Source organism: Rousettus aegyptiacus, unplaced genomic scaffold (genome assembly GCF_014176215.1).
Source record: "Rousettus aegyptiacus isolate mRouAeg1 unplaced genomic scaffold, mRouAeg1.p scaffold_m13_p_13, whole genome shotgun sequence".
NCBI classification, from domain to species: domain Eukaryota; kingdom Metazoa; phylum Chordata; class Mammalia; order Chiroptera; family Pteropodidae; genus Rousettus; species Rousettus aegyptiacus.
In genome coordinates, this window is record NW_023416288.1 from 35,178,389 (window position 1) to 35,202,073 (window position 23,685).

Below are 23,685 nucleotides of genomic sequence, written 5' to 3' on the forward strand. Positions count from 1 at the left end.
GATTGAATAGAAGGAGAAGCCACAAGCAGGAGTGAGAAGGGAACTTTCCTCTCTTTGAACCCCTTGCTTCCTCCACTGCCTCCATAAGCCTGCAGATAGGAAGACCGAGGTTGGAGGAGGGGAAAGAGCAGAGGAAAAAAAAAAAAAAAGGGAGGAGGCAGAGGAGAGAAAAGTAGGAGATAAAAGAGAAAAAGAAGACCAAAAAAATAGCGATAGAGAGACTTTTCTTTAGAATCTTGGACATTGGGTCTTCGTCTTGGGACATGGAGAAGTGGGGGTGCAGGGGCAGCCCTTCATGGCTTAGAGCTAGAAGGTCTGAGGGGGGAGCAGAGACGGGTTGCAGTACAGAGAAGGGGCCTGCACCCCACCCTCGGCAAAGTGGGGAGAGACTGAGCTCACCTGCCTGGCCCTGACACGCTTGCTCAGAGCTGGCAAGGGGGTCGGTTTTCTGGTGGGTTCTAGTTCACCTTCCCTGGAAGAAGCTCCGAGAAGCATCAAGCACAACAAACGCCTTCCAGCCCTGCCATGGAGGTTCCCTGTCTGTCCCCAAAGCTCCACAAGAGCTCGCAGTCACCTGCCTGTTTAGGGCATTTTCGGTGACATATCCCTTGGGACCAAAGTCTCTGCACAGGCCCCAGGAAAAAAAAAACTCTGTGAGTCAAACCTCTGTGAACACAAATGCCATGTTCAAGCACTCTGAACCTCTGCCCCAAATCGCCTTGCGAACAGCGACTTCTCCCAGCCAGGGGCGTCTGGTGCTGCCACCGTTAAGGGCTGCATTCGTCTGAGTCTCTTCGCTTGAAAAACCTGCTTTTTTTTTGGTGGTGGTGGTAGTGGTGGGGTATTCGTTTACTCTGAACGAATAACTTAAAATTCCGGCAAGAAAAGAAAAAAAGGCCACTCTCAGAACCTCTCCCCACCCTACATACCTGAAGTGCAGGCGAAGCCGGGAGCAAGTGAGGAAGCGATTGCTTCTGCAAATAGCCCCCTGGAGGTCAAGCCGGCAGTGGAAAGCTTAAGGCCACCTAGAAGGGGAGGGGGGAATAAAAAAAAAATCAGTGAACATTTTGAGTCAGCAGCCAAGGTCTTAAAGAAAACATTTTAAGACATTTATCTCTTGCCCTGTAGGGAAGGAAAAGAACAAAGTTCTCTTTCGGTTCCCAGGAGGTTGGAGACAGCTGGGGGCATGGGATGGGAGGAGGAGGAGAGAGGAAGGGATACCCCAGGCTCGAGCTCTCTCCAGACAACTTGAGGGAGGAGGGAATGTTTTTCGGTAGCTTGTAAAAAAGACTCTGGAGCCTGTTTGAGGTTAGCTCACCAGGGACAGGCAGCTGGAATAATGCGGGGAGAAGCGAGCCTCGTGAGCTGGCCTTCACACTCCTAAAATGCAGTTATGGATTCTCTTATCAAGGCACCAAGTTGAGAAAACAAAAGCCAAGACAACAATAAAAAAAAAAAAATCAAAAGCGTATTCCATGCCCGAGCCCCGCAGCCCCTGCGGAAACTCGCCGGGCGCGTTAAGCTCTCTTTTCTTTCGGCGGAATTCCGTCTGCATCCCCTCTGCCTGGGTGTCTCCCTCTCTCAGTGTGTGTGTCTCTCTGTTTTCACACTCTCCTCCCCATTCGAGCGAGGCCCACACCTGGCGCATCACTGCCGAGCCATTAGCTGCGGGTCTCCTTTCATCTTCGCTGTGGCAGACGTTTCTATTTATCCACTTGCGCTCGCCGAGTGGCGTCACCAGCGGTACTGTAATGACGATTGCAGCAGGAGGATGACAGCTTAGAAAGAAGAGGGCAATGGGGCTTCCTCCCAGAGGCGGTGCGGCACGGAGGAGCTCTCGCATCACAAGGTGACCCCAGCTGCACCGCCGCCGCCGCCGTCACTGTCGACAATACGCTCCGGCCACTCCGCGCCCACCCAGACGCCTGGCTTCTCTTTCTCCCTTCCGTAGCCAAGATCTGTCGGACCTCTAGGGACCCTGGGAGCCAGCCGGGGGCTAGGAACTCACTTGGGGCTTTCCCTCTCCTGCCTCCGGAAAGCCCGGGATGGAGAGCCGAAAGGACATGGTCATGTTTCTGGATGGGGGACAGCTTGGCACTTTGGTTGGAAAGAGGGTCTCCAATTTGTCTGAAGCCGTGGCAAGCCCGCTGCCGGAGCCGCCGGAGAAGATGGTGCCCCGTGGCTGCCTGAGCCCGCGGGCCGGTCCTCCCGCCACCCGGGAACGCGGCGGGGGAGGCCTGGAGGAGGAGGAGCCGGTCGACGGACTAGCAGGCAGCGCTGCGGGGCCCGGCACCGAGCCGCGGGCAGCCGGGGCCGCCGCTCTCGGCCCCGGGCCTCCGGCCTCTTCCGCCGACAGCCTCTCTGGCCAGGGGCAACCCAGCAGCTCGGACACCGAGTCGGATTTCTATGAAGAAATCGAGGTGAGCTGCACCCCGGACTGCGCCACGGGGAACGCCGAGTACCAGCACAGCAAAGGTAGCCACCGCGCCCCCCTCTCCCCGGGCCTCCCACTGCGCCCACCTTCCACATCAGTTCTGGAGGGGAGACAGACCCTCCCTTCTCTCAGGGCAGGGTGGCTGGGGGGGATCCACCTGAGCACCTCTCCCCTGCTGTCTGAGCCCTGGCGGGGCCGGGACTGAGGTGACAGCTGTGCTTTGGGGGGAGGTAGGATACTGCAGCCCTGGGCTTGAGGGTGATTCAGAGTGCACCCCAACCCCCCAGAGTTTTGTGGTACTGCTTCAACTGCGCCTGGAAGATACCTTCCCCCGGCGTGGGTGAGATCAAACGCGGATCCGGGCAGTTTGTGGCTGGCGGGGTGTAAGGCGCATCCAGGCGCGGAAGTGGGGAGTCCATAAAAAACCGTAAAATCTCGGCTGACCCGGGCCGCCTGGGTGCTGAGGCCCTCCGACCAGTTTGCACGTCGGTCAGAGGTCCAAATTACCTTGTCACTTCCCGGGCTCGGTGGCGCCAGGTCGGAAATGGTCCCAATGATCTAATTGCCTTTGGTCTCCGGTTGCATTTGAAAAGGCAGAGCTCTGGCCCTTCCCCCCACCCCTTCCCCTTTCCTTCCTAGCCCTACTTCTCCACCCAAAGGAAAAGGAGCTGCGGGGGGCAGGAGCCCCACCCTTCTCTGGGTTAGGCCCAAAGAGGGGGGGGCTGTCACACTGCTTTAACTGGAGATCCCCTTCCTGACGGGGGGGGGCTGCTGTGGGATGCTGGGAAATGGCCAGGAGGGCAGTCTCCCTGGAAAGCTAGGAGGGAGAGCCCACCGGCAGATACTCCTCCGCAAAGCCGTGGGGCTGGGCGGAAGAGACTAGTATGGAAAAACAACAACGACAACAAAAAACAAAAAACGACAATCTCCCCTGGCCTTGGCAGCCAACACTGAGTAGAGCATATCAACCCATGATCATCTTATCCACTGGACCCAGCCTCCCCAACTATAGCATGCCCTCCGAGCAACCCATACTCCACTCAAGTATTTGAAAATAATAGGTGTTCGTACACACACTCCTATGCCATCCTGCAACACGTACAACCTAGTGCAACACATTCCCACACCTGCGCTGGCAGTCTGGCACACACAAAAGCGAGGAAACTGTTCGTGCCCAGCATGCTGCAATGCACTAAGACCCAGAGTTCACAACGCTCCAGCAAAATGGTGTATCTCAACTCAGGTATGCGCATCCTTGCCCACTCCCTGCAAGGGTGAGCAGAAAGCTCAGAGGGGCTGCATCTCACCTGTGCCCCAGGGCAGGTGGCTAGGGTGGCTGGGGCTTCTGCATCCAGCAGGCCTACAGGGCCTTCCAAACGGTAGCCCTGCCAGCCCTAATGGCTGCTATGAGCCCCTGTCCTCCCTTCCTGGGTTCTTGAAGTCCCCAGTGCCCCCGCAGAGGCAGTGGCTGAGGCCACTGAGAGGGGGTGTCTCTCTCCACCCTGGGCCTGCAGCACCACATCAGCAGCGTTTGTGTGTCTGTGTGTTGTGTATGTGCGTGTTCTCTGGGCTCCCTGCGCAGGGCCGGGCTCTGAGGTACTGGCCAGCAGTCCCAACAGCGGCAGCGAGGCTCCAAAGAGCAACAACGGTGGCAGCTCGCAGGGCACCCTGGCTTGCAGTGCCAGCGAACAGATGCGCCGGTATCGCACGGCCTTCACGCGGGAGCAGATCGCGCGGCTGGAGAAGGAATTCTACAGGGAGAACTACGTATCCAGGCCACGGAGATGCGAGCTGGCTGCTGCCCTAAACCTTCCGGAAACCACCATCAAGGTATGAGCTCCAGGGACCAGAGAGAGAGGGTGTGCCCGCGCAGCAGGAAGTGAATACCACTGCTCTGTCCTTAAATCATGTGTGAGCTGGGAATCCGGGTCTGGGGTCTCTCTGCCCACGTGGCAGCTGGACTGGGGGTGTCCAGGCCTGCTGCGGGCACCAGGCGCGTGCACCTTTACCTTCCCGACAGTCCCTAGACAGCCACCGCGGCCGTGCGGTTGACTCTAGGTCCCTTTCTTAGCCAAATGAACAGCAGGGATGGGGCCCCGGTGCACCAGGGGAGAGAGGCTGGAACGCGAGGTGGTTCGGGCGCAGCGCTGCCTGCTGCCTCAGGTCCGTGGAGTCCTCAGCCCCTCACTACTAGCTCACTCGCACTGGTTCTGGGGGCTTCTGGGGGCTTCTGGCTGCAGGAGCAGAGGGGAAGAGAGACAGAGGCTGGAGCCACTCTCCGAACCACGCCTGGAGGGATTCGGCTCCAGGTGGTGGTGGTGGTGGGATCAGCCCCGCGCTGAGGCTCTGTGCCTTGGCTCTTCCCCTTGCTGCGGGCATCATCCCCTGCAGTGGGGCAGGACTTCCGGGCTCTGCGCACTGGGCCAGGTGCGGCCACCGAGCCTGTGCCTCTCCTCCCCGCAGGTGTGGTTCCAGAACCGGCGCATGAAGGACAAGCGGCAGCGGCTGGCCATGACGTGGCCGCACCCGGCCGACCCTGCCTTCTACACGTACATGATGAGCCACGCGGCGGCCGCGGGCGGCCTGCCCTACCCCTTCCCGTCGCACCTGCCCCTGCCCTACTACTCGCCCGTGGGCCTGGGCGCCGCGTCCGCCGCCTCGGCCGCCGCCTCGCCCTTCAGCGGCCCGCTGCGCCCGCTCGACACCTTTCGCGTGCTGTCGCAGCCCTACCCGCGGCCAGAACTGCTGTGCGCCTTCCGCCACCCGCCGCTCTACCCCGGCCCGGCGCACGGACTGGGAGCCTCGGCCGGCGGCCCCTGCGCCTGCCTCGCCTGCCACAGCGGTCCGGCCAATGGCCTGGCGCCCCGCTCCACCGCCGCCGCCGCCTCGGACTTCACCTGTGCCTCCACCTCCCGCTCGGACTCCTTCCTCACCTTCGCGCCCTCTGTGCTCAGCAAGGCCTCCTCCGTCGCGCTGGACCAGAGAGAGGAGGTGCCCCTCACAAGATAAGGGGCCGCCCCCAGGCTGCCGGCTCCAGGACGCCCGTGGGGGCCCCCCCGCGGGGACTCGGCCAGCGCCCCTCCCCGCCCCAGGGCACCGAGGGGAAAGAAGAGGGCTGCAAAGGACCAGCGGGACTCGGCCTCGAGGATGGGGGCGCCCGGGAAGCGGCTCCGGCTGGCGCGTTTGTGCCGCAGGAGCGGGGCCAGGGAGGCAGCGGCTAAGAGAGAGAGACCTTCCTCTGGGGCGGCCCGCTTGGCCGTTCTTCACTGGACCCACCACCCTCTACCCGGGTTTAGGCCGTGGCTCCAAAGCTAAATAAACTTAGTAGCAACAGCAACCAATATCCAGCCCCTCAGCGCCCTCCTTTTCCCCAACACACCTCACACCCCTTGCTCACCCAGGACCCCTCCCCCGCTGTCAAGGCCAAGCCCAAGCACTGGAAAGGGAAATTACTGTTTCTCTAAACAAAACGCTGTGTATGCAGAGCAGGTAGAGATTAATCTTTGCCAGCTTCTCCAAGGCGTGGCAAGGGGCTTGTGGTTGGCAATGCACCAGGCATCCAGGGGAGAGGGTGAGAGAGGGGATTTCCTGCCACTGTGGGTACTGGCCCTCCTCGTGGAACCTGGGGGCTCTCTGCTTTCCTGGAGCCTCGCGTCCGCGACATCTTCCGGTTCTGCCATCTATCAGCACCTGATCGCTTTCCTCTCTCCTAGCTTCTTGATATCTCTCTACTTGCGACTCCATCTCCATCCTCACCCCTCCCCCGCCCCACACACCCCCTCGGCTTTTTGTTTAACATTGGCAAGGACACCCGCTGCAGACGCCTCAGGGCCCCTGGGTGGCTTCTACCAAGCCTCTTCTCCCCGGGCCCAGCACACACCCTGATTAGCAAGTGATGTGTGTGAGGAGGGTTCCTGAATGTTGAATATATAATAATGATCACGATGCAGCCGGTTAACAAACCAGAGCTGAGCTGTTAACAAGGCGCCCAGGGAAGACCTTAGAGAGTGGGACCTCGTCTTCCTCCTGCAGTATCTGGCGGCAAATTAGAGGCTATTTCCTGCCTTAGCCTACCCACCTCTTCTTCACCAGGAGCTTTCTGGCCCTTCCCTTTGCATTTGACATTTTATGTTCTTTTTACTCTCATTTTCCTCCCAAGCTGCCACTGGAACTACTTTCAGATACTAGTGGGAGTCTTCTGCCCCTTCTGGAGAAACTTGTCTCCCCTCTTCACTTGGGTTTGTTTGGGAGCCACTCCCAACCTCTCACTCCCACACTCATTCCTGCAGCCAGTTTTTGAGGGATAGGAGAATTGGTACTCCCCAGTACAAGCTTTACCCTGACTGAGAGGGAGCGGTTCTTTCTGTAGGGAATAAATTTGGATTGGTTTTCCTTTGAAGCCCAAAGAATTTGCTGTTACAATTTGTTAACCATATTGCAATAAAAGCTGGACATGATTCTCATTTTAGCATTTTAATTTTTGGGGGCAGCAGGCAGTGTACTGACTTTTTAAATTGCTAGTTCAGCCATCATAGGCTAGGGTAGAAAAGGAACGCACAGTCTCCCAAGCTTCTGTTGTGCACTGGCAGGCTCCAAACGGATACTAAACAGAGGTGGAGAAGGCAGGTTCCAAGCTGCCCTGGGGTGTATGTTTCCTTAATTCTGGGAAACTTCCATGACTAAAGTGGTCCAGCAGAGCGCTGACCCCACCTGGGGCTCACTCTGTGATGCTTACTTCTCTAGTTACTCCAACCCTTTGAAGAAAGGTGACCTGGACTTTGGTCTCTGTGGATCCTATCTCTACCCCAACTCGGCATGGGGCAGTGGGGGTGCAGCTTGAGCACTGCAGAGAGCTGAGTTTGCTGGTCAAGCTGGGTCTGCAAATTAGGATTTAGGGAAAGGAAAGAGGGGTGGGGTTGGGTTGGGTTGGGATGGGAGGGTCTGAATCATCCTCAAACTAGAAGTAATCTCCAAGGGTGGAATTGGGGGCTGGTCAGGGCAAGAGGACAGACAGTGCTCAGCAGCTGCCTCATCCCCATCCTCATCCTCATAGGTGAGCCACCAAGGCTGCCTCTGAAGTCTTGCTCAAACAGGGGAGAGGCGGGTGACCTCAGCAGTGTGGGAGCTCAGAATTGCAGACTTCAAGGGTCCTCTGCCTGTGTATCCGTGGGCAGGTGTGGACTCCTCAGTTGGCCTCCATCCTTCTTTGAACTCCAAAGCAAACCCTCTTGCACACAGTGACCCTTGCCCTTCCAAGCAAAACTGTGTGCTGAGGTTTCCAGCATCCTTCCCACTACTCCCCTGCCCCCCAGCTCTGTGCGGCTCCCTCGGCAGCTTGGACACTCCCAGTACCAAACCCCTGGCAAATTTCGCGGTTACTTCCCCATCGGGCCAAGATTGCTTGCGACAGGTAAATGGGCTGCGGCTTGCCATAATGCCAGGCGTATTTTCAGTTAATAGGGAGGGAAAATGAGGTGTCTGCAACGATATTGGAAAGTACAAGATCGATGATCCGGCCTCGTGTCCAATCAGCAGCCTTTAATTGACTGTATTTTCTGGGTAATTGAGCCTCTCTTCCTCCAAATTGAAGTGGAAGATATAACAATACATCTTGCCAGGAGGAATTACTCATTACTTCATAATGAAATTTCCCTTTTGCCAAGGTTTGCGGTTTGGCGCTAGGCACCAATTCTCACGCTCCCTCCCCCATCCTTTCACCTAAAAACAGGTTTGCCCGCCTGCACCCAGCAGCCCCGAGTGGCCTCGATACCTCCGTGTTGGTGTCGGTGGTGGGAGGGGGGATGACCATGAAGAAGGCACTGTCCCTCAGCAGCCTCAGTCTCTCCATCTGTGAAACGAGAAGGCTAGACGGAGCGGCGGGGCTGACGTGGCGTTACCATTTTCGTTTTTCAATGTTCTGAGCCTCTCCACTTAGCTTTGCACCCTCTCGGTCCCATTTTGCAGGTGAGGAAAACAGAGGCTCCGAGTCTCACACAGCTGTTAATAGCCCATGCAGCTATGAGATCCAGGCTCTGTTTCTCCCCTCCGTTGCCCTGGGCTTCTTCAGGGCCCAGAGGCCATGGTCACCCCTTGAGAAGTCAGACACCCCACTCCCAACTCACACTTTTCCCTGGGTTCCTGCACCCAGGCTGGACCTGGGGGAGCCTGGGAGCACAGACCAGTGCTGGGCCGTGGTCCACCCAGCCCCGCACGACCAGCCGCTCCGCAGTTGGTGTGCGCACTCAGCGCGGGCCGTCGCCGGCTTGTTAGGGAGTGATTGATTGCCTTATTAAAGCGTGTTCTTGTAAGTGTGACCAAACTGATTGCATTGCATATGTTTGGGATAATGCTCATTTTAAACAACAGGATAAAGAGGATGAGCTCGGCAGAGCCTCCAAAGACGAAATGATTCCGGCCAGCAGTGCTCTAACTCTGGTATTAAATTGTCCAGTTACATAGCAAATCACTTGGTTCCTCCACCCTTGTCCCCATTTTTTTTTCCTGTCCTGAAGTTTGATCGAATCCCCGAATGCGGTCTGCCCCATGCGTGGTTTCTCTAGTGACTATATCGGCTCTGCCTTCCCAGCCGAGAACCCTGCAGCTGCACACCCCAGACATCCAGTCCCCCTGTCCCCATCCCAGGCAGAGAGAAAGTGATTCAGAATGCACCCTTTCACCCTAGGCCTCCCTGGGGGACATGGTCCTAGAAGGTCACCACGAATGGGAGCTGAGGTCCCCGTAGCAAGTCATGTGTCTCCCCATCCCCACCCCCAGACCGTTAGCAAAAATTTAAAAGATTCTTTTGTTCCCCAGGCTTCTCTCGCTCGGGTGCTTCCATTATCCCTCGGTCGGGAAAACCCCTGCTGCCATATGCCCGCCCAAAAGCACAGTGGACAGTTGTCGAGGATGGCCAGAAGGATGGCATTCTGCAAGTGGGAAGAGCCATTCCTTCTTAGCTTCTCCATGCATATCACCCCAGAGTGAGAGAGCCAGGAGTAGGAAGGAAAAGGAGGTTGGGAGGAAAAAATTGGATTTTTTTTTTTGTCTAATTATTCTATCCACAACCAATTGTGATGGCCACATTCTTTTCCTGTGCCTAACAAAGAAATCCTCGGCCAGCCTTCAACCACTGCAGTCAGTCGACTAGCAGGGGAGCCAAACTGCAGGCAGATTGAACTTCCTGAGGGACGCCTTTGGAGTACGCTGGAATTCTGATTTGCTCGAGATGATGACGGTCATCAGGACAAGTCAGAAACGATGCCACTCCTCCGAGGGTCATTTGTAAGTGTAATCACACGGATTCGTTTGCAAGACCCAGTGAAAACGTGTCTGGATAAGTGACTTGGTCCAAACGGCAAATTTCTCCCATCACTCAGCAACTCCCTCACTCTGCAGAAGCAGGCATCAGACTGCATTAGGGCAAAGCCAGGGCCCAGTTCACCGTTTGTGCTAGCTTGTGGGACCCAAAAATGTTGACCCTGAGGGGGAAAAAGCCAATCAAAAAACGCATGTTGCTGTCTACAAAGCAAACAGAAACACAAACTCGTTTCCAAAATTGCCATCTCAGCAAATAAGTATGTGATATTCTGAGCAGGAGCAGGAGAGAAAGATTGCCACTTAAAAATAACATGAAAGCATTAAGTAATTATTTAAAACAAGGCTGTTTAGAAAAATATTTGTATTTATTGCAGCTGCTCGATTGGCCTCGTTAAAGTCGGCGAGCATTTAAATTGTGTTACAATCTCATTTAAATGCCCCTCCGTTCCAGCAGGCTGAAGAGCTTGAATAGACCAATCACTTCATAATGATGATGAATGAGAAATTAATTCAGATACAAGCAAGACAATTTAGGCCTTCATCTGTTTAAATAGCCTTCCAATATTATTCGCGATCGCGGGTCACAGATTGAATCAATTGTCCAATCTTGTGAAAGTCATATCCTTGCATCTTCATCGAGATTATTTATAGCGCAGCGAGGGCTGCTGAAAGGTGTGTGCTGTTTAACAGGGACAATTACTTAAAGGGAAGCGTTTATAAAATGGAAAACAAATGCCGGGTTAGTAACAAATGGGATCAAAAGCAGCCATTCCGGTCTGGGTCGCGGAGGGACGGGAGCGGGCGCGGCCCCCGCAGGATGAGAGGCGCTGCGGGCTCGGCCTCTGGCCGCCCCACGGCCCAGGTGAGGCCGGGTCTGCCTGCGCGCTGGCGGCGGTGGCGACCGGGTGCCCGCCTCGCCGAGGCGCTGCGGCCGGGGCGGCCCAGTGTGGCCCCAGCCCGCCTCCCGAAGAACCGCGCCCCGCGCACTCCGACCCTAGGGAGTTTCCCTCGGTGCTGGGGTCTCGGCCACCTCCGGGCTCAGTCCCCGGTCCGACGCGCTCGGGCCTTCGTGGCAGAGGTCGAGAGGCCTCGCTGCGCGGACGGGCAGGGGTAGCTGGAGGCTTCTGGACTTCGGGGGCTCAGCCACCTCTTAAACTTTGCCTCCTTCTAAGCCGACGGCGGGGGAGGACCCCATTTCCACGGGGCCCATCCTCCTTCGTCGTTCCGAGACTGGAAACGCGCCTCGCGTCGTTGCGTGTCCTTTCGGGCCTGGGCCCTTTCCCCTGCCGGCTTCTCGGGGCGTCCAGCTCTCCAAAAAGGTGCCCTTTCTTTTCTCCATTAAGTGTCCTCCCCGTCTCCTGATACAGCCCGTCCCCGGTGAGGCAGTTCCCTGGTGTCGTTCCCTGCACCCCTAGCCGTAGGCGTACCCCGACTCGCGAGTGCCCAGCGCAGCCGGGGTGGCCATCGCGACTTCGAGGCGACATGTGCCTCCCTGAGGAATCTACCTGCCCTCCTCAGCCCCGTCTGGCAAAAAGACCTAGAACAGTGTGCGCGGGCAGGTGGGTTTGTTTTTCCCGAATCGGTACCTGGCGCGTCTACGCTGGCTCTCTGCGCGCGTCCAGGGGACACCGAGTTTTTCTAGGTGGCACTTTTAGGGGACATAAGCGAAGTGGGCTCGGAACAGAAAAGCGAGAAAGATCGTTTAATGTACGGAGCCTGGAGCAAGAGAGGAGAGCGAGAGGCTCCCCGAGAACGCAGCGGCGTCCATGCGGTACCCCGCGCGCGCCGCTCGCGTCCGCGTCGAGGTGGTTTTTTTTTTTTTTTTTTTTTTGTTATCCCCTTTTCTCTGTATTTCTGTGTTTTGAAACAAAAGCCCAACTAATGGATTCCTGGCGCTCTGAGGACCCACTCCCGGGAGCGACTTTGATGTATTGCTGTCCAATTAGTGCCTTTAATTGGTGTCCTCGGGGACGGGCCGGCCTGGAGCTGGGACACAGCCTCCTCTCGCCTCTCCCGCACACTGGAAAGGTAAAATTTATAACGCACTGGAGCAATCCCGTGGGAGCGCGAGCGAGGGAGGGAGGCAGGGAAGGAAGGGAGAGAGACAGCTCTGTCTCGCAGAGCCGGGCAGGGGTGGTGGATAAGGGGCCCGATCGCCCGGTTTCTACTCAGTTTCCTGACTCCCTCTCCGGCCTGGCAGGAGGGCTTGGACGGCTGTGTCGCTGAGGATTATGAATTTGCTCGCGGAAAGGCCAAGGGAGGGAGCATTGTCTGTAGAAGCCCACCCCATGTGGTCTCTCCTCTCGTTAATAATGGCTGTTTGTTAACAAGGATGCGGAGGTTAAATATTCCGGGTGGAAGATTAAACACGCCTCATCAAGGCTCTGGGAGCCAGCAGCACAGCGACCCGAGCTGCGGGCTCACTAGAGCCTGGAGGAGGGTGGGAATAAACGGCCTGCAAGGAGCCCTGGGGTAGAGGAGGAAGAGGGAAGGTCTGGGCCCCCTTTTCAGGGTTTCCCCCATAAAGTCAGCGCAGGCCCAACCCCTTGACGTGTTGAATAGAAAATCATATAGGAAGCAGCCCCAGTGAAGTGTGGATGTCAAACCCTGCCAGGAGCCTGCTGAGGTCAGGAATGGAGGCTTGGGTCCGAATCCCGGGACCCCTTTGAGGAGGGGCTATCTGCTGCCTCCTAGGCCATACAAAGTTGTATCTCTGGGAAGTAAAGGGCAATTTTACCACGTGTGAATAGCACTGGATTGGCAGACAGAAGATGAACCTTCTAGCTTGGGCTCTGCCCCTAAATAGCTGTGCTGCATGTATTACATTATTCTCCTAGGTCCATTTTCCTACTGTACATAAGACAGGTGGGAGATAGGGCTTGATGTAGATGAAGTGTATTTCATTTTCTTTCCTGCGGCTTTCATCAGAGTTAGGGGACTGAGCACCTGTCAAATACTCTGTCCCCATCCAGTTCAGTCAAGGAGAATTTTATTCAGGGAATATTTGAGAGCTTACTATGGGCCAGTCACTGTGCCATGAGCATTTTTTAACTGAGAGCAGAATATCCATTTGTATATCGCTGTGTGTGTCATACCCAAATATAATATTTTGTAAAATAAGACGAGGAAGAAAGAACTTGAGGAAGAGAGTAGAATTGAATGTGGGTGTATGTGTGGGGTAGAGAAACTGTAGAATGAAGGGGGGAAAATCAGTGAAAGAAATGTAGACCTTGTTGAGATGGCAAGCAAAGCAATGTGGGTAAGTACTGCAGTAGTTCCTTGACAGAGAGCTCATTCACGGGGATGGAGTCCTGCTGATTTGACAGTGAACAAAAGGATCCCCGAATTTTCCCAGGAGACCCATGACTTACGTAACTAACATTGCCGATTTTCTATTTTAATGTCGTTTCCATAGTAAGAGTTCTACTCTTCAGCTAATTCCCCAAACACATCACTTTCTGAATTCACCAAACAGGGAACTCAGCTGCTAGGCTGGGACTCATCAAGCTTCTAGCTAATGGGCATTTGGGCTCAAGGAAGACAGTGGATGAGTACTCCACTGAGGTTTTTCTTCCGGTCAGCAGTAATCGTGGCTCCTACATGTCTCTGCTTTCCCTTGGAAAAGTCCAGAGACCAGAATTGTAGTTCTGGGCAGTAAGGTTGGACAGCTAACATATATTAGTACTTATCATATTGTCAGTTGCCGTTCTATGCTTTCCATGTGTTATTTCATTTAATTCCCACAACAGCCCCTTGAGCTGAGGACTATTATAATTCTCATTTTACAGATGTGGAAACTGAACCACAGGTAGTTACCCAGTTAGTAGACCAGTCTGATTTCAGAGTTCACACTTAGAATCACTTCGCTAAAGCTGCTTTCGTGGTACAATGTAGTGGCTAAGGGCAGACTGAGAGTGTATTTCTCCAGGAGCTGCTAATGTCAGAAGCGGGCTGTAGAAAAGGGTAGCTAGTGTAGCAGGCAGGATGGACTCATGTGTCTGTCTTTAAAGACTACAACTCCACTCTGCCTTCCAGAAATACGATCTCCAATTTTTTTTTTTTTGCTAGATATTCAATGGGCAGTTTAGTCAAATGAATGAATCAAACGTTTATTGAGCACCTGTTACATGACCCAAACCATAGGTTAACACAATACTTTCTTTCTCCTCCAATTTGGTGCTGACGTGACTTTGTGTTTGTAACCTATTACAATTAATTCGTGCTTTGCTTGAGAAAAATGCATTAGTGATGACAACCGTGGTGATGGTGATTTTATGATAGGAAATACAATTGTTTTGGGAGGAGACTTGGCAAAAGAGAGCTCATCTGTGATCTGATTTAGAGCCTGTACATCTTTAGCATCAGAAACTTTACATTGTATAAAATATAAACATTTGACATCTATTTACTAAAATATAAACCACTTGACTTAGAAGCACAGGTTTTGGAACCAGAGTTCATGGATTTGAATCCTGACTCTGACACTTAAAAGCTGTATACCACTGAAAGTTCCTTACTCTTGCTGACACACAGTTTTTTCATCTGCCAAATGGAGATGATGACAATAGTCATGTAGTACTTATCTGTTGCTTACCCCAGAACTTAGTGCTTAAATCATTAGGCAGGCATCATCTCAATTCCTGTGGGTCGGGAACCTTTTCACAACTTAGCTGGGTGTTTCTAGTTCAAGGTCAGTCCACTGGGGCTGTGGTCTCACCTGAAGGCTCAACTAGGGACGGGTCTGCTTCCAAGCTCATTGATATGGTTGTTGGCAGGATTTACTTCCTTGCTGGTGGGTTGTTTGACTGAAGGCCTCAGTTCTTTCCTGGCACTTGGTTGGAGGCTTCAGTTTCTTGCCATATGGACTTCTGCATGGGGTAGCTAACGACATGGCAATTGGCTTTCCTCGGGGTGAAAAAGGCAGACAGCGTGCAAGCATGGAGTGGGGTTGGAGGGGGAGGGTGCCATGGTCTTTTTGTTACCTAATCTTGGAAATGACATTCTATTGCTTTTGCCATTTTATATTCTTTAAAAGTGAGTCACTGAACTAGTGATTGCCAAAGGGGAGGGGGTGGGGGTCTGGTGGAAAAGGTGAAGGGATGAAGAGGTACAAATTAGTACAAATTACAAAACAGTCCCAAAGACATAGAGTACAGCATGGGGAATATAGTCAATATAATTGTAATGGCTATCTGCAGAGCCAGCGAATGCTAGAATAATCGGGGATCACTTCAAAAACTACCTAAATGTCTAACCGTTGTACTGTATACCAGAAATAGATATGAAAAAAAGTTATATATATTTTGAATAAAAAAAAAGAGGTGAGTCACGAGATCCAGATCCGGCCCACACTCAAAAGAAGGGCATTACACAAGGCATCAAAACCAGGAGGCAGGGATCACTGGGGACTATCTTAGAGGCTGCCTCCCATAGACCCTATCTCATAGGGTCCTTGTGAGGCTTATATGACTTTGTACATGTGAGGAGGTTAGGACAGTACCTGTTTGCTCCAATCCCAGTCATCATCTGATCCAACCGAGTACTCATTTCTTCATCTAGACTCTCTTAGTTCAATTTCTCTCTTTTTTCTCGCAAACCTGTGTGAAAGACTGTAGGAAAGGCAGGGCAGAGTCGCTGCTACAAGGAAAAGGAGAAGAGGAAGCAGAATAGAAAGAGAAGAGAATAGAAGACTTGGGAAAACTCCAGGAGAGGGAGCCCTAGAGATGAGAGGTAAAGTAGGAGATATTCGTTAGCTAGCTTGTTCCTTGCTTTTCAAAGGTATTCTTCCCTGCATCAAATGAATACTATTTTTACTCTATTTGTAATCATACTCAATGACATGTAGATAGTGGGCTTATACTTTTTAATTAAGAATTTCCATATACATTATTATACTTAATTCCTACCACAGTAATGTGAGACAAAAATTATTGTTATCACCATTTTAGAGATGAAGGTAAAAGTCCAGTGTGATGTTTAATTTCATGCATCGACTTGACTGGTCCACAGGGTGCCCAGATATTTGGTTACACACAATACTGGGTATATCTGTGAGGGTGTTTCTGAATGAGCTTGCCTTTGGAATTGGCTTGCTGTAGGCACTCTGCCTTTAATCCCATTCTTCAGGCCATATCCCATTTCTCATCATGTCGAGTCATGAAATACACAGTGAATGACACAGAGACCAAATAGTGCTATATGGATGGCGTGAAGATAACTGATTTCCAAAATTTTGTTTATCATTTATTTGGTACAGAACAGTATACATCAGTGTATATGTTGATTTTGTGGAAGGTGAAAAATAAAGCTTCTTTAGCCTGGTTAATCTCAGAGTAAATGTTTACCTCAGAGGCTAAAATGAGGCAAATTAAAATGAATATTCATGCGAGAATGTTAAATGGCTTTTAGAGAGCTAAATTTTAAAAGAGCAACTTCTCATTTCTAGAATTTTGTAAGCCCTAGTTATAGATATGTGAGGGGTTGATATAAATTGACTTTATTTTATACATTTGATGCGGGCAGGAAAAAACTTTATTAAAAGGAGTTACATATTTTGAACCATACTTTGCTAATGACTTCAGTTATAATTTTGGAAATACATTGTTATATAAATAATTTTGATCTACTACATATTGAAAATTCACCTTTAGACTTCCAGTTTTCATTTCAAGCTGTATTCTTCTCTGTGCTTGGTCTCTGTGTATTTAATTCTCCTACCAGCTCTTTAAAGAAGCTGGTCAAATAAACAATCAACCTATATTGTTTTCAGTCCACTGAAAACTGCACTCACCAATGATCCTTCTTCATTGCAAATTCTGTAGAATCTGCAACACTGGTTTTTGCTATTGCTTCTGCTGGGAGAGCGGTATGAACACTTTTTGGAAGAGCTCAAGTGGAAGTCGGTGGAGATTCATAAGAAACGTAGTTGTCTACTCAGTAAGGAAAGAGGCATCCTGGTGTGGTGGGAAAGGAGCAGGCTTTGAAACCGGGAACGCCCAGAGTTCAAACCCCCTTTCACCACTTCTTAGCTGTGTGTGAAGATTGACCTCCCCACATCTCAGGCTCTCCTTTGAGGAAGAATACCTCCCTAGCTCCTCTGTAATAAGGAATGTAAAACTGATAGCAATGCCACAAACTTCCTGCCTCCTGCCAAAGACTGAGTAATTAGTAACATACCTCCTTCTAACAATTCCAGTACCTGAAGATAAGGTAGCCGCTTTGAAGTGCAGACTGTGTCAGCAGGGCTAATCTTCCCTGAGGGCGATGTATGCTTACAACCTTCTTGGAGTGAGAATTGCAAATTGTGCCATAAAACAGGTAAGTTTAAAATCCCGTTTGGACCATTTTGAATTTTGGAACTCTCAGGGCGGTGTGAGGCACAGTGCCTTGTGGGAAGACCTTAGAAGCCCTGGCTGGTTCTGCACGGTGAGTTGTTTGGCAAAAAATGCATGGAAAGGCCAGGCCGCTGGCACAGACCGGTGCCGAGGGAGCTCGGCGAACAGGCCAGGGCAACCTTCTGGACGTGGGAGACCTTCCTCTCTTCCCTTTTCTCAGGGATCCTGAGAGAATTTCCAGAGGGTCAGTTTGAGGATTTGGGCCATGGGAATGATTCCAGGCTCCCGCTGTTCTCCACCCTCTCCCAGGCCCATGTCTGTTCTAGAAACACACCTCTCTTTACCCGCCTCCCTCCACGCACAACTAGATCACTGTTTTTCAAACTCTTGAATGTTTCTCACAGGAAAGAAAGACATCTTATATCACTACCCAGTACACACACACACACACACACACAACAAAAGTTTGCTAAAACAATATTTGTACTTACTCATGCACTCTGATGGTTTCTTTTCCATTCCAGTCCCAAACATGCTGGTGGTAACCCACTAAATTCCTTGACTCATTAGAGGGCCTTGACCTACAGTTGGAAAAGCTCTAGCCTTAGATGACTTCTCCTCAGTGACACTGGCATGTTAGAGGAGATATGAACACTAGAGACCAGGCCTGGAGTCACTCTCCCTACCCACACTACCCTCAAACCTACCCCACATCATTTTTATTTTTTATTTTACTTTTTTATGCCTACAGCACTCAGTCTTCCTAGGTAGTCTCCCATCCAAGTACTAACCAGGCCCGACACTACTTAGCTTTTGAGATCAGATGGGATCGGGCGTGCTCAGGGTGGCATGGCTGTAGACTCTACCTCACTTCTTGATCACAAAGACAGTCCTGACCTTGATTAGGCATTTGAGGACCATGCATACTCTTTCTACAGTTTTGGGAGCCCCAGAAGGTTCCAGACTGGGCTTACAGCTCCATTCTTAGGATATAGCTGATATGGATCGTAAAGCTATGGGCATGTGGCTGAGAGGGACTTTCTTGAGGCCTGAATTTTTATAGAGGAGGAAACTGAGGCTAGAGAAGGTAAGTTAATGACTTTAAGTCAGAAAGAGGAAAGAAAGCACTGACCATGTTCACATTAAAGTTAAATGCTTGTTCTCATATCCGTTTCTTAATTCTTTATAGCAAGTCCTAAAACTTACCTGGGTGGGCTGTGTCAGCTCCCTTAGGCTGTTGAATAATTAACCTGGCTAGGTCCAAAAGTCTAGGCCTGAAGGGAGTGCATTTTCCATTTTTTTTGATATTTGCAGTTTAGTGGTTCAAAGTGCTTTTTAAATTTTATTTCTTACTTTTTCATCTTTAGTATTTTGCTTCCTGTACTTGATGCTAGATTTTAAATACTCAACATCTAGATTTTTTCCCCCTTTAATAGCTATTATGAAACAATGCCTAGACCATAAATGTCCTTAAATATTTGATGAATGGATGATTAAATAAACATTATAATTATAAAAACGAAAGACTTGAGAGTTGGAGCTAAGTGGTAAATGGCCACATTTAAATTATAAATATGCATTCGGAGTTACTTTCACTAGCAGAAAGACGGTGAGGTTCGAAATGAATGATTAGAAGGTAGAGCTTCATTTTCACATTTTGTGGTTTAGTTTTGGCCAAGCCAAAGAAATTCTGAGACTCGGCTTTTTTTTTTTTTAGTTTTTTCATTTTTGTAAAACAGGGATTAAGTGCTACCACCTCCTACCCCACTATTCTGAACTTCTTCCTGTTAGAGAATTTACTTGCATTAGAGACTTCCTTGGACAGATACAGTCTTCTTTTAAAACACAAATACACTCTGGGCCAACCCAGTTCTTTAATCAAGAGAAATACCTTTCCACTCAAACTTGAAACAGATCTGATGCTGAGCGTTTCTGGAGACAGGTATCGGGGTCTCTTAATTGGGCTGTACTATATTGACAGGTTATCCGGAGTAAAGACTCAGGAAGAGACTGGTAGGCAGATCTGATCATACAAGTGTCTGTGGAGATAATACACAAGGAAGCTGTAAGGCTTGCTCAGGCACTTTTAGAAGCAAGCAGGTCATCTGCTAGTGGTAGCCATCCAGCCTTTCGCAGAGAGCAGTCAGGGATTCCTCTTGGCAAAAAACAAAACAAAACAAAACAAAACAAAACAAAAACTGAGGGGAGAAAGACCCCAGAAGGGAAAAAAAAAATCAAGGAACTAGTTTTATTTTGAAAATCTGACAGATGCCCGTGTGTTGTATGTTATAGGGGATTCCCACCCCGCATGGTGAAGGGTAGGAGAGGGCAGAGGTAACAGAGAACTTAGTAGTTTCCTGAGGTACTTGGAAATACGTACCAGAACAGAATTTCTCAAATTTGAATGTGCTTCCAAACAGCTTGGGGGAGCTAGTTAAAATGCAGATTCCCAGGCTATCCTCCAAGGATTCTCAACCAGATCAAGGGTGGGGCCTAGAAATCTAGTTAAAAAAATTTTTTTAAATTATGCTTAAAAAAATCTAATATAAAATTTACCCTCTTAACCAGTTTAAAGTATACAGGTCAGTAGTGTTAATTACATTCACATTGTTGTGTAGCAGATCTCTAGGACATTTTTATCTTGCAAAACTGATACTATACCCATAGAGTAAGGACTTCCCACTTCCCTCTCCTCCTAGCCCCTGGCAACCACCATTCTACTTTGTTTCCATGATGTTTACTACTCTGGATATCCCACATAAGTGAAATCACACAGTGTTTGTCTTTTGCATCAATTGATATGATCTTGTCGTTTTAATTCTTTAGACAATTAATATGCTTGACTTTAAGAATATTAATCAGCCTTACATTACTGGGACAAAGCCCACTTAGTCATGGCATATTATCCTTTTTATATATTGCTGGATTTGATTTGCGGATATTTTGTTGAGGAATTTTGAATCTATAACAGTGAAGGATTGGTCTATAATGACACTGGCATGTCAGAGAAGATGGTTTTCTCTTATTGACTTTGTATGATTTTGTTAAGATACTGTTGGCCTTAGAAAGTACTTTTAGAAGTGTTCCTTACTCTTCTGTTTTCTGGAAGAGATTGTATAGAATTTGTATTTTTTTTCTTTAAATATTTAGTAGAATTCACCAGTGAAACCATATGGACCTGGAGATTTCTTTTTAAGAAGTATTTTAAACTACAAGTTCACTTTCTTTAATTATTACAGAACTATTACAGCTATCTGTTTTATCTTAGATCAGTTTAGGTGTTGCTGATTTCATGAATCAGCCTATTTAATCAAAGTTGTAGAATTTATTGAATCAATAATATTCCCTCATCCTTTTAATGTCTGGAGAATCTGTAGTGATATCTCTCATTCTCAGTATTGGTAATTTTTGTCTGTTTTTTCTTTGTCAGTCTTGCTAGAGGCTTATCAATTTTATTGATCAATTTTCCGATTTAAAATTTATTGATTTGTGCTTTTATTTTTATTATTATTTTTTATTCTGTGCATATTAGTTTTATTTTGCTCTTATTTTTCTAGTGTCTTTAAGTAGTATGATTGGAGACCTTTGTTCTTTTTCTAATATCAGCATTTAATGCTATAAATTTTCTTTTAAGTACATTTCAACTGTATCCATGAATTTTGATTTGTTATGTTTTCATTAAAAATGTTTTCTAATTCTTTCTGAGTCTTCTTCGACTCATGAACTATTTAGGTGTGTGTGTGTGTGTGTGTGTGTGTGTGTGTGTGTGTGGATGTGTGTGTGTGTTCCAAGCATTTGGTGATTTTTAAGTTATTTTTATATTATTGATGTCTAGTTTAATTCCATTTTGGTCAGAGAACATGCCTTGTATTATTTTAGTTCTTTTAAATTTATTAATATTTATTTTTAAAACCCAAGACATGGGTTATTAGACTGTTCTATGGGTATTTGAAAAGGATGTGTATCCTGCTGTTGTTGGGTGGAATATTCAATAAATGTCAAATATATTCAATTGACTAATGATATTGTTCATCTCTTCTCTATCCTTGCTAATTTTCTGTTTACTTATCTGAACAATTATTGAGAGAGGAGTGTTGAAGCCTTCATAATTATAAATGAATTTGCTTATTTCTACTGTCAGTTCTGGCATTTTTGCTTTATACATTTTGCAGCTCTATTGTTAAGCGCATACATATTTAAGATTGTCATGTTTTCAAGTTGAGTTGACCTTTTCATCCTTATATAATGTCACTGTTTATCTTTAGTAATTTTCTTTGCACCGAAGTTTACTTTTTCTGTTATCAATATTGCCACTCCAGCTTTCTTTTGATTTATGTTTGTACGTTTTTGTTTTGTTTATTTTTACTTTCAATTTATCTATACCATGATACTTTTTTTGTATATTGTTCATAATCTGTTTGGTAATGTTTTTAAAAATCTATTTTGACAATCTTTCTTAATTGGTGTATTTGGACCTTTTACATTTGATATAATTATTGATATACTTGAATTTATGCCTATCGTTCTTATTTATTTTCTGTTTTTTTTTTTCTTTTCTTTTCATTCCTTTATGTCCCCTTCTTTTGGGTTATTTGAACATTTTTTTTTTAGTATTTAGGCTATTTTCCTCCTTTGCCACATGTAATCATAGAAAGAACGCTGCCTGTTTGGAATTAGATGAGTGTTAATTCTCAACTCTTCCACGAAACAGCTGTATGGCTCTCATTTATAAAATGGGGGAAATATAATGCCTAATTCTTTACTTTTCAAATAAGCAGAAGTGTTTGAACATTTATTTTGTTAGAAAACTTAGGAATAATAATTTTGAATGAACTAACAGGTATGCTATTGGCTAGAATGTGAAATTTGCATAATTTTAAGAGCAAACGATAAGAACGCAAGAATTACAAAGACATTTCTTGGCATTTGTAGACAGTTTTGAACTACATCCTTGGGTCGTCATGATCCAAGTTCAGCCTCCACCAGTGGGGTCGCTTAATAGAGAAGGCTGAGAATTATCGTGCATTCTATTAATACCTGGAGGGATGGTGGTGAGGGTCAAATGATCGATGAGATACTTTAAGTGTAATTAAGAAAAGTACTTTATTGTAAAAGTCCAGACACTCAGTACCTACCCTCATTTCAGTTTTTGTGTACTCACACTTTCTATGCCTATCCTTCACCCTCACAGCTAATTTACAGACTGACCTTTTGCTTGGACTAGTCCTTGCCCACACTGGCACGGTCATAGGGTGGTGAATACTGTGGGTCAATGAGTGCTTTCATTTGCTTTGCTCTCAAAGGCTAATCTGACCTTCTCCTTGTCTTTCTGACGAGTTATGACTGACAGCCTAGCTGAACCCCAGGCCCTTGAGGTCCCAGACAAGGTGGAGTTCTGTGTTCTTTCTCTGCTCATACAGTCTTTGCCCGTGTTGACTGGTTCAGAACTGGAGTTGGGAATGGTTAGACCAGGCTCCATTGCATGGTTATCCTTCTCCAAAGATACTGATTGCCAGGGACCCTCTTATCTCCAGAACCCAGATCCCACCTCTTCCAGAAGTCATCCTCCACTGAGTAAAAATTACTGTTGGACTCTTCACTCACTTTCTGGAAATTTCTCTCGAATATCACCCTTCTTGTATCAACAAACTCACCTACATGTTTCCAGATATCAAGTAGTAATTTTTATCTTCGAATTCTGTTCAAATATAGATTACAAACTGAATTGTTTGTTCTATGTTGTGCATTGTGAATATTCATATACTTGAAGTTTTTAAATTACGAAACTAATACAAGCTCCTCAAGGAAAACAATGAAAGCTGGCATAAAGTAAGTAAATTTCCACTATTAATATTTGATGTATTTGATTCCTTTTCAGATTAAAAATCATTTTATTTTTATCTATTATTTTTTTTTGTCTTTTAACACATGCATAATTATATTTTAAGCAGAGGTTAATTATGAGTGAGCTTCAGGGAACATCTGAACTCCCTGGAATTATATATGAAATTATTTGTACATATAAGTATATGAACTTTTTCTGGGGGGTGGGCATACTTTTTGTCAGATAGTCAAAGAATCCATGACTGCCAACATCTTAAAAACTCCAATAAGTTTGTACTGAATATTTTGCACTGCTCAAGAAAAGCACTTTCCCTGGAGATGCGGGTGATGCCAGTATATTACCGGGACCATGCCAGGCTCAACATTTTAATTTTTCTGTCTCATTGAATTTGGCTGTCCTCATGAAGGGTTGGGTCAGAATGTCACCTATAGCATGGAGGCAGTTGAAGGCTTTTGGACAACCATGATTCTGTTAGGCGGATGTAATGGGAGGAGCCAGACGGGTCGTTGTTCAAGGTGACAATGTGGAGCATCTAGGCAATCAGCAGGTCCAGACCCACAAGGCAAGAAGGATCAGATCTGTGCTGGGATTAGAGTCAGTCTTCAATGTCACTATTTAAGGCTGATTTAGTGTAGTTACTGAAAATAGACAATATTTACTGAACATTACCCCATGCCAAATACTGTTCTAAATGGTAATATGTATTATTTCACTTTGTCCTCCCTACAGCATATAAGGAAGATTATTAGCTCCAT

General features: G+C 48.2%; 1 protein-coding gene and 1 pseudogene across 2 annotated transcripts; one reads left to right on the forward strand and one right to left on the reverse strand.

The window, feature by feature from the left end:
• Window positions 1-1,709: 1,709 nt before the first annotated feature.
• EVX1 (even-skipped homeobox 1) lies at window positions 1,710-5,568 on the forward strand. 2 transcript variants are annotated; one of them, XM_016135914.2, is made up of 3 exons: window positions 1,710-2,420; window positions 4,017-4,264; window positions 4,898-5,443. In XM_016135914.2, the coding sequence occupies exons 2-3, from the start codon at window positions 4,127-4,129 to the stop codon at window positions 5,441-5,443; spliced, it is 684 nt and encodes a 227-aa protein (XP_015991400.1). In that variant the 5' UTR covers window positions 1,710-2,420; window positions 4,017-4,126. The 2 variants fall into 2 exon arrangements, with proteins under 2 accessions (XP_015991400.1, XP_015991399.2); XM_016135913.2 differs by having other exon boundaries at window positions 1,812-2,475; window positions 4,898-5,568.
• A 12,259-nt stretch (window positions 5,569-17,827) lies between these two features.
• On the reverse strand, window positions 17,828-17,946 carry LOC118611000 (annotated as a pseudogene).
• Window positions 17,947-23,685: the final 5,739 nt, after the last annotated feature.

Excerpts from the sequence above, each read along its gene's own strand:
- EVX1 (XM_016135913.2), top strand. The coding sequence starts at position 2,046 with ATGGAGAGCCGAAAGGACATGGTCATGTTTCTGGATGGGGGACAGCTT. Across the intron at positions 2,476-4,016 it reads CGAGTACCAGCACAGCAAAG|GGCCGGGCTCTGAGGTACTG; the intron begins GTAGCCACCGCG and ends CTCCCTGCGCAG. Across the intron at positions 4,265-4,897 it reads TTCCGGAAACCACCATCAAG|GTGTGGTTCCAGAACCGGCG; the intron begins GTATGAGCTCCA and ends TCCTCCCCGCAG.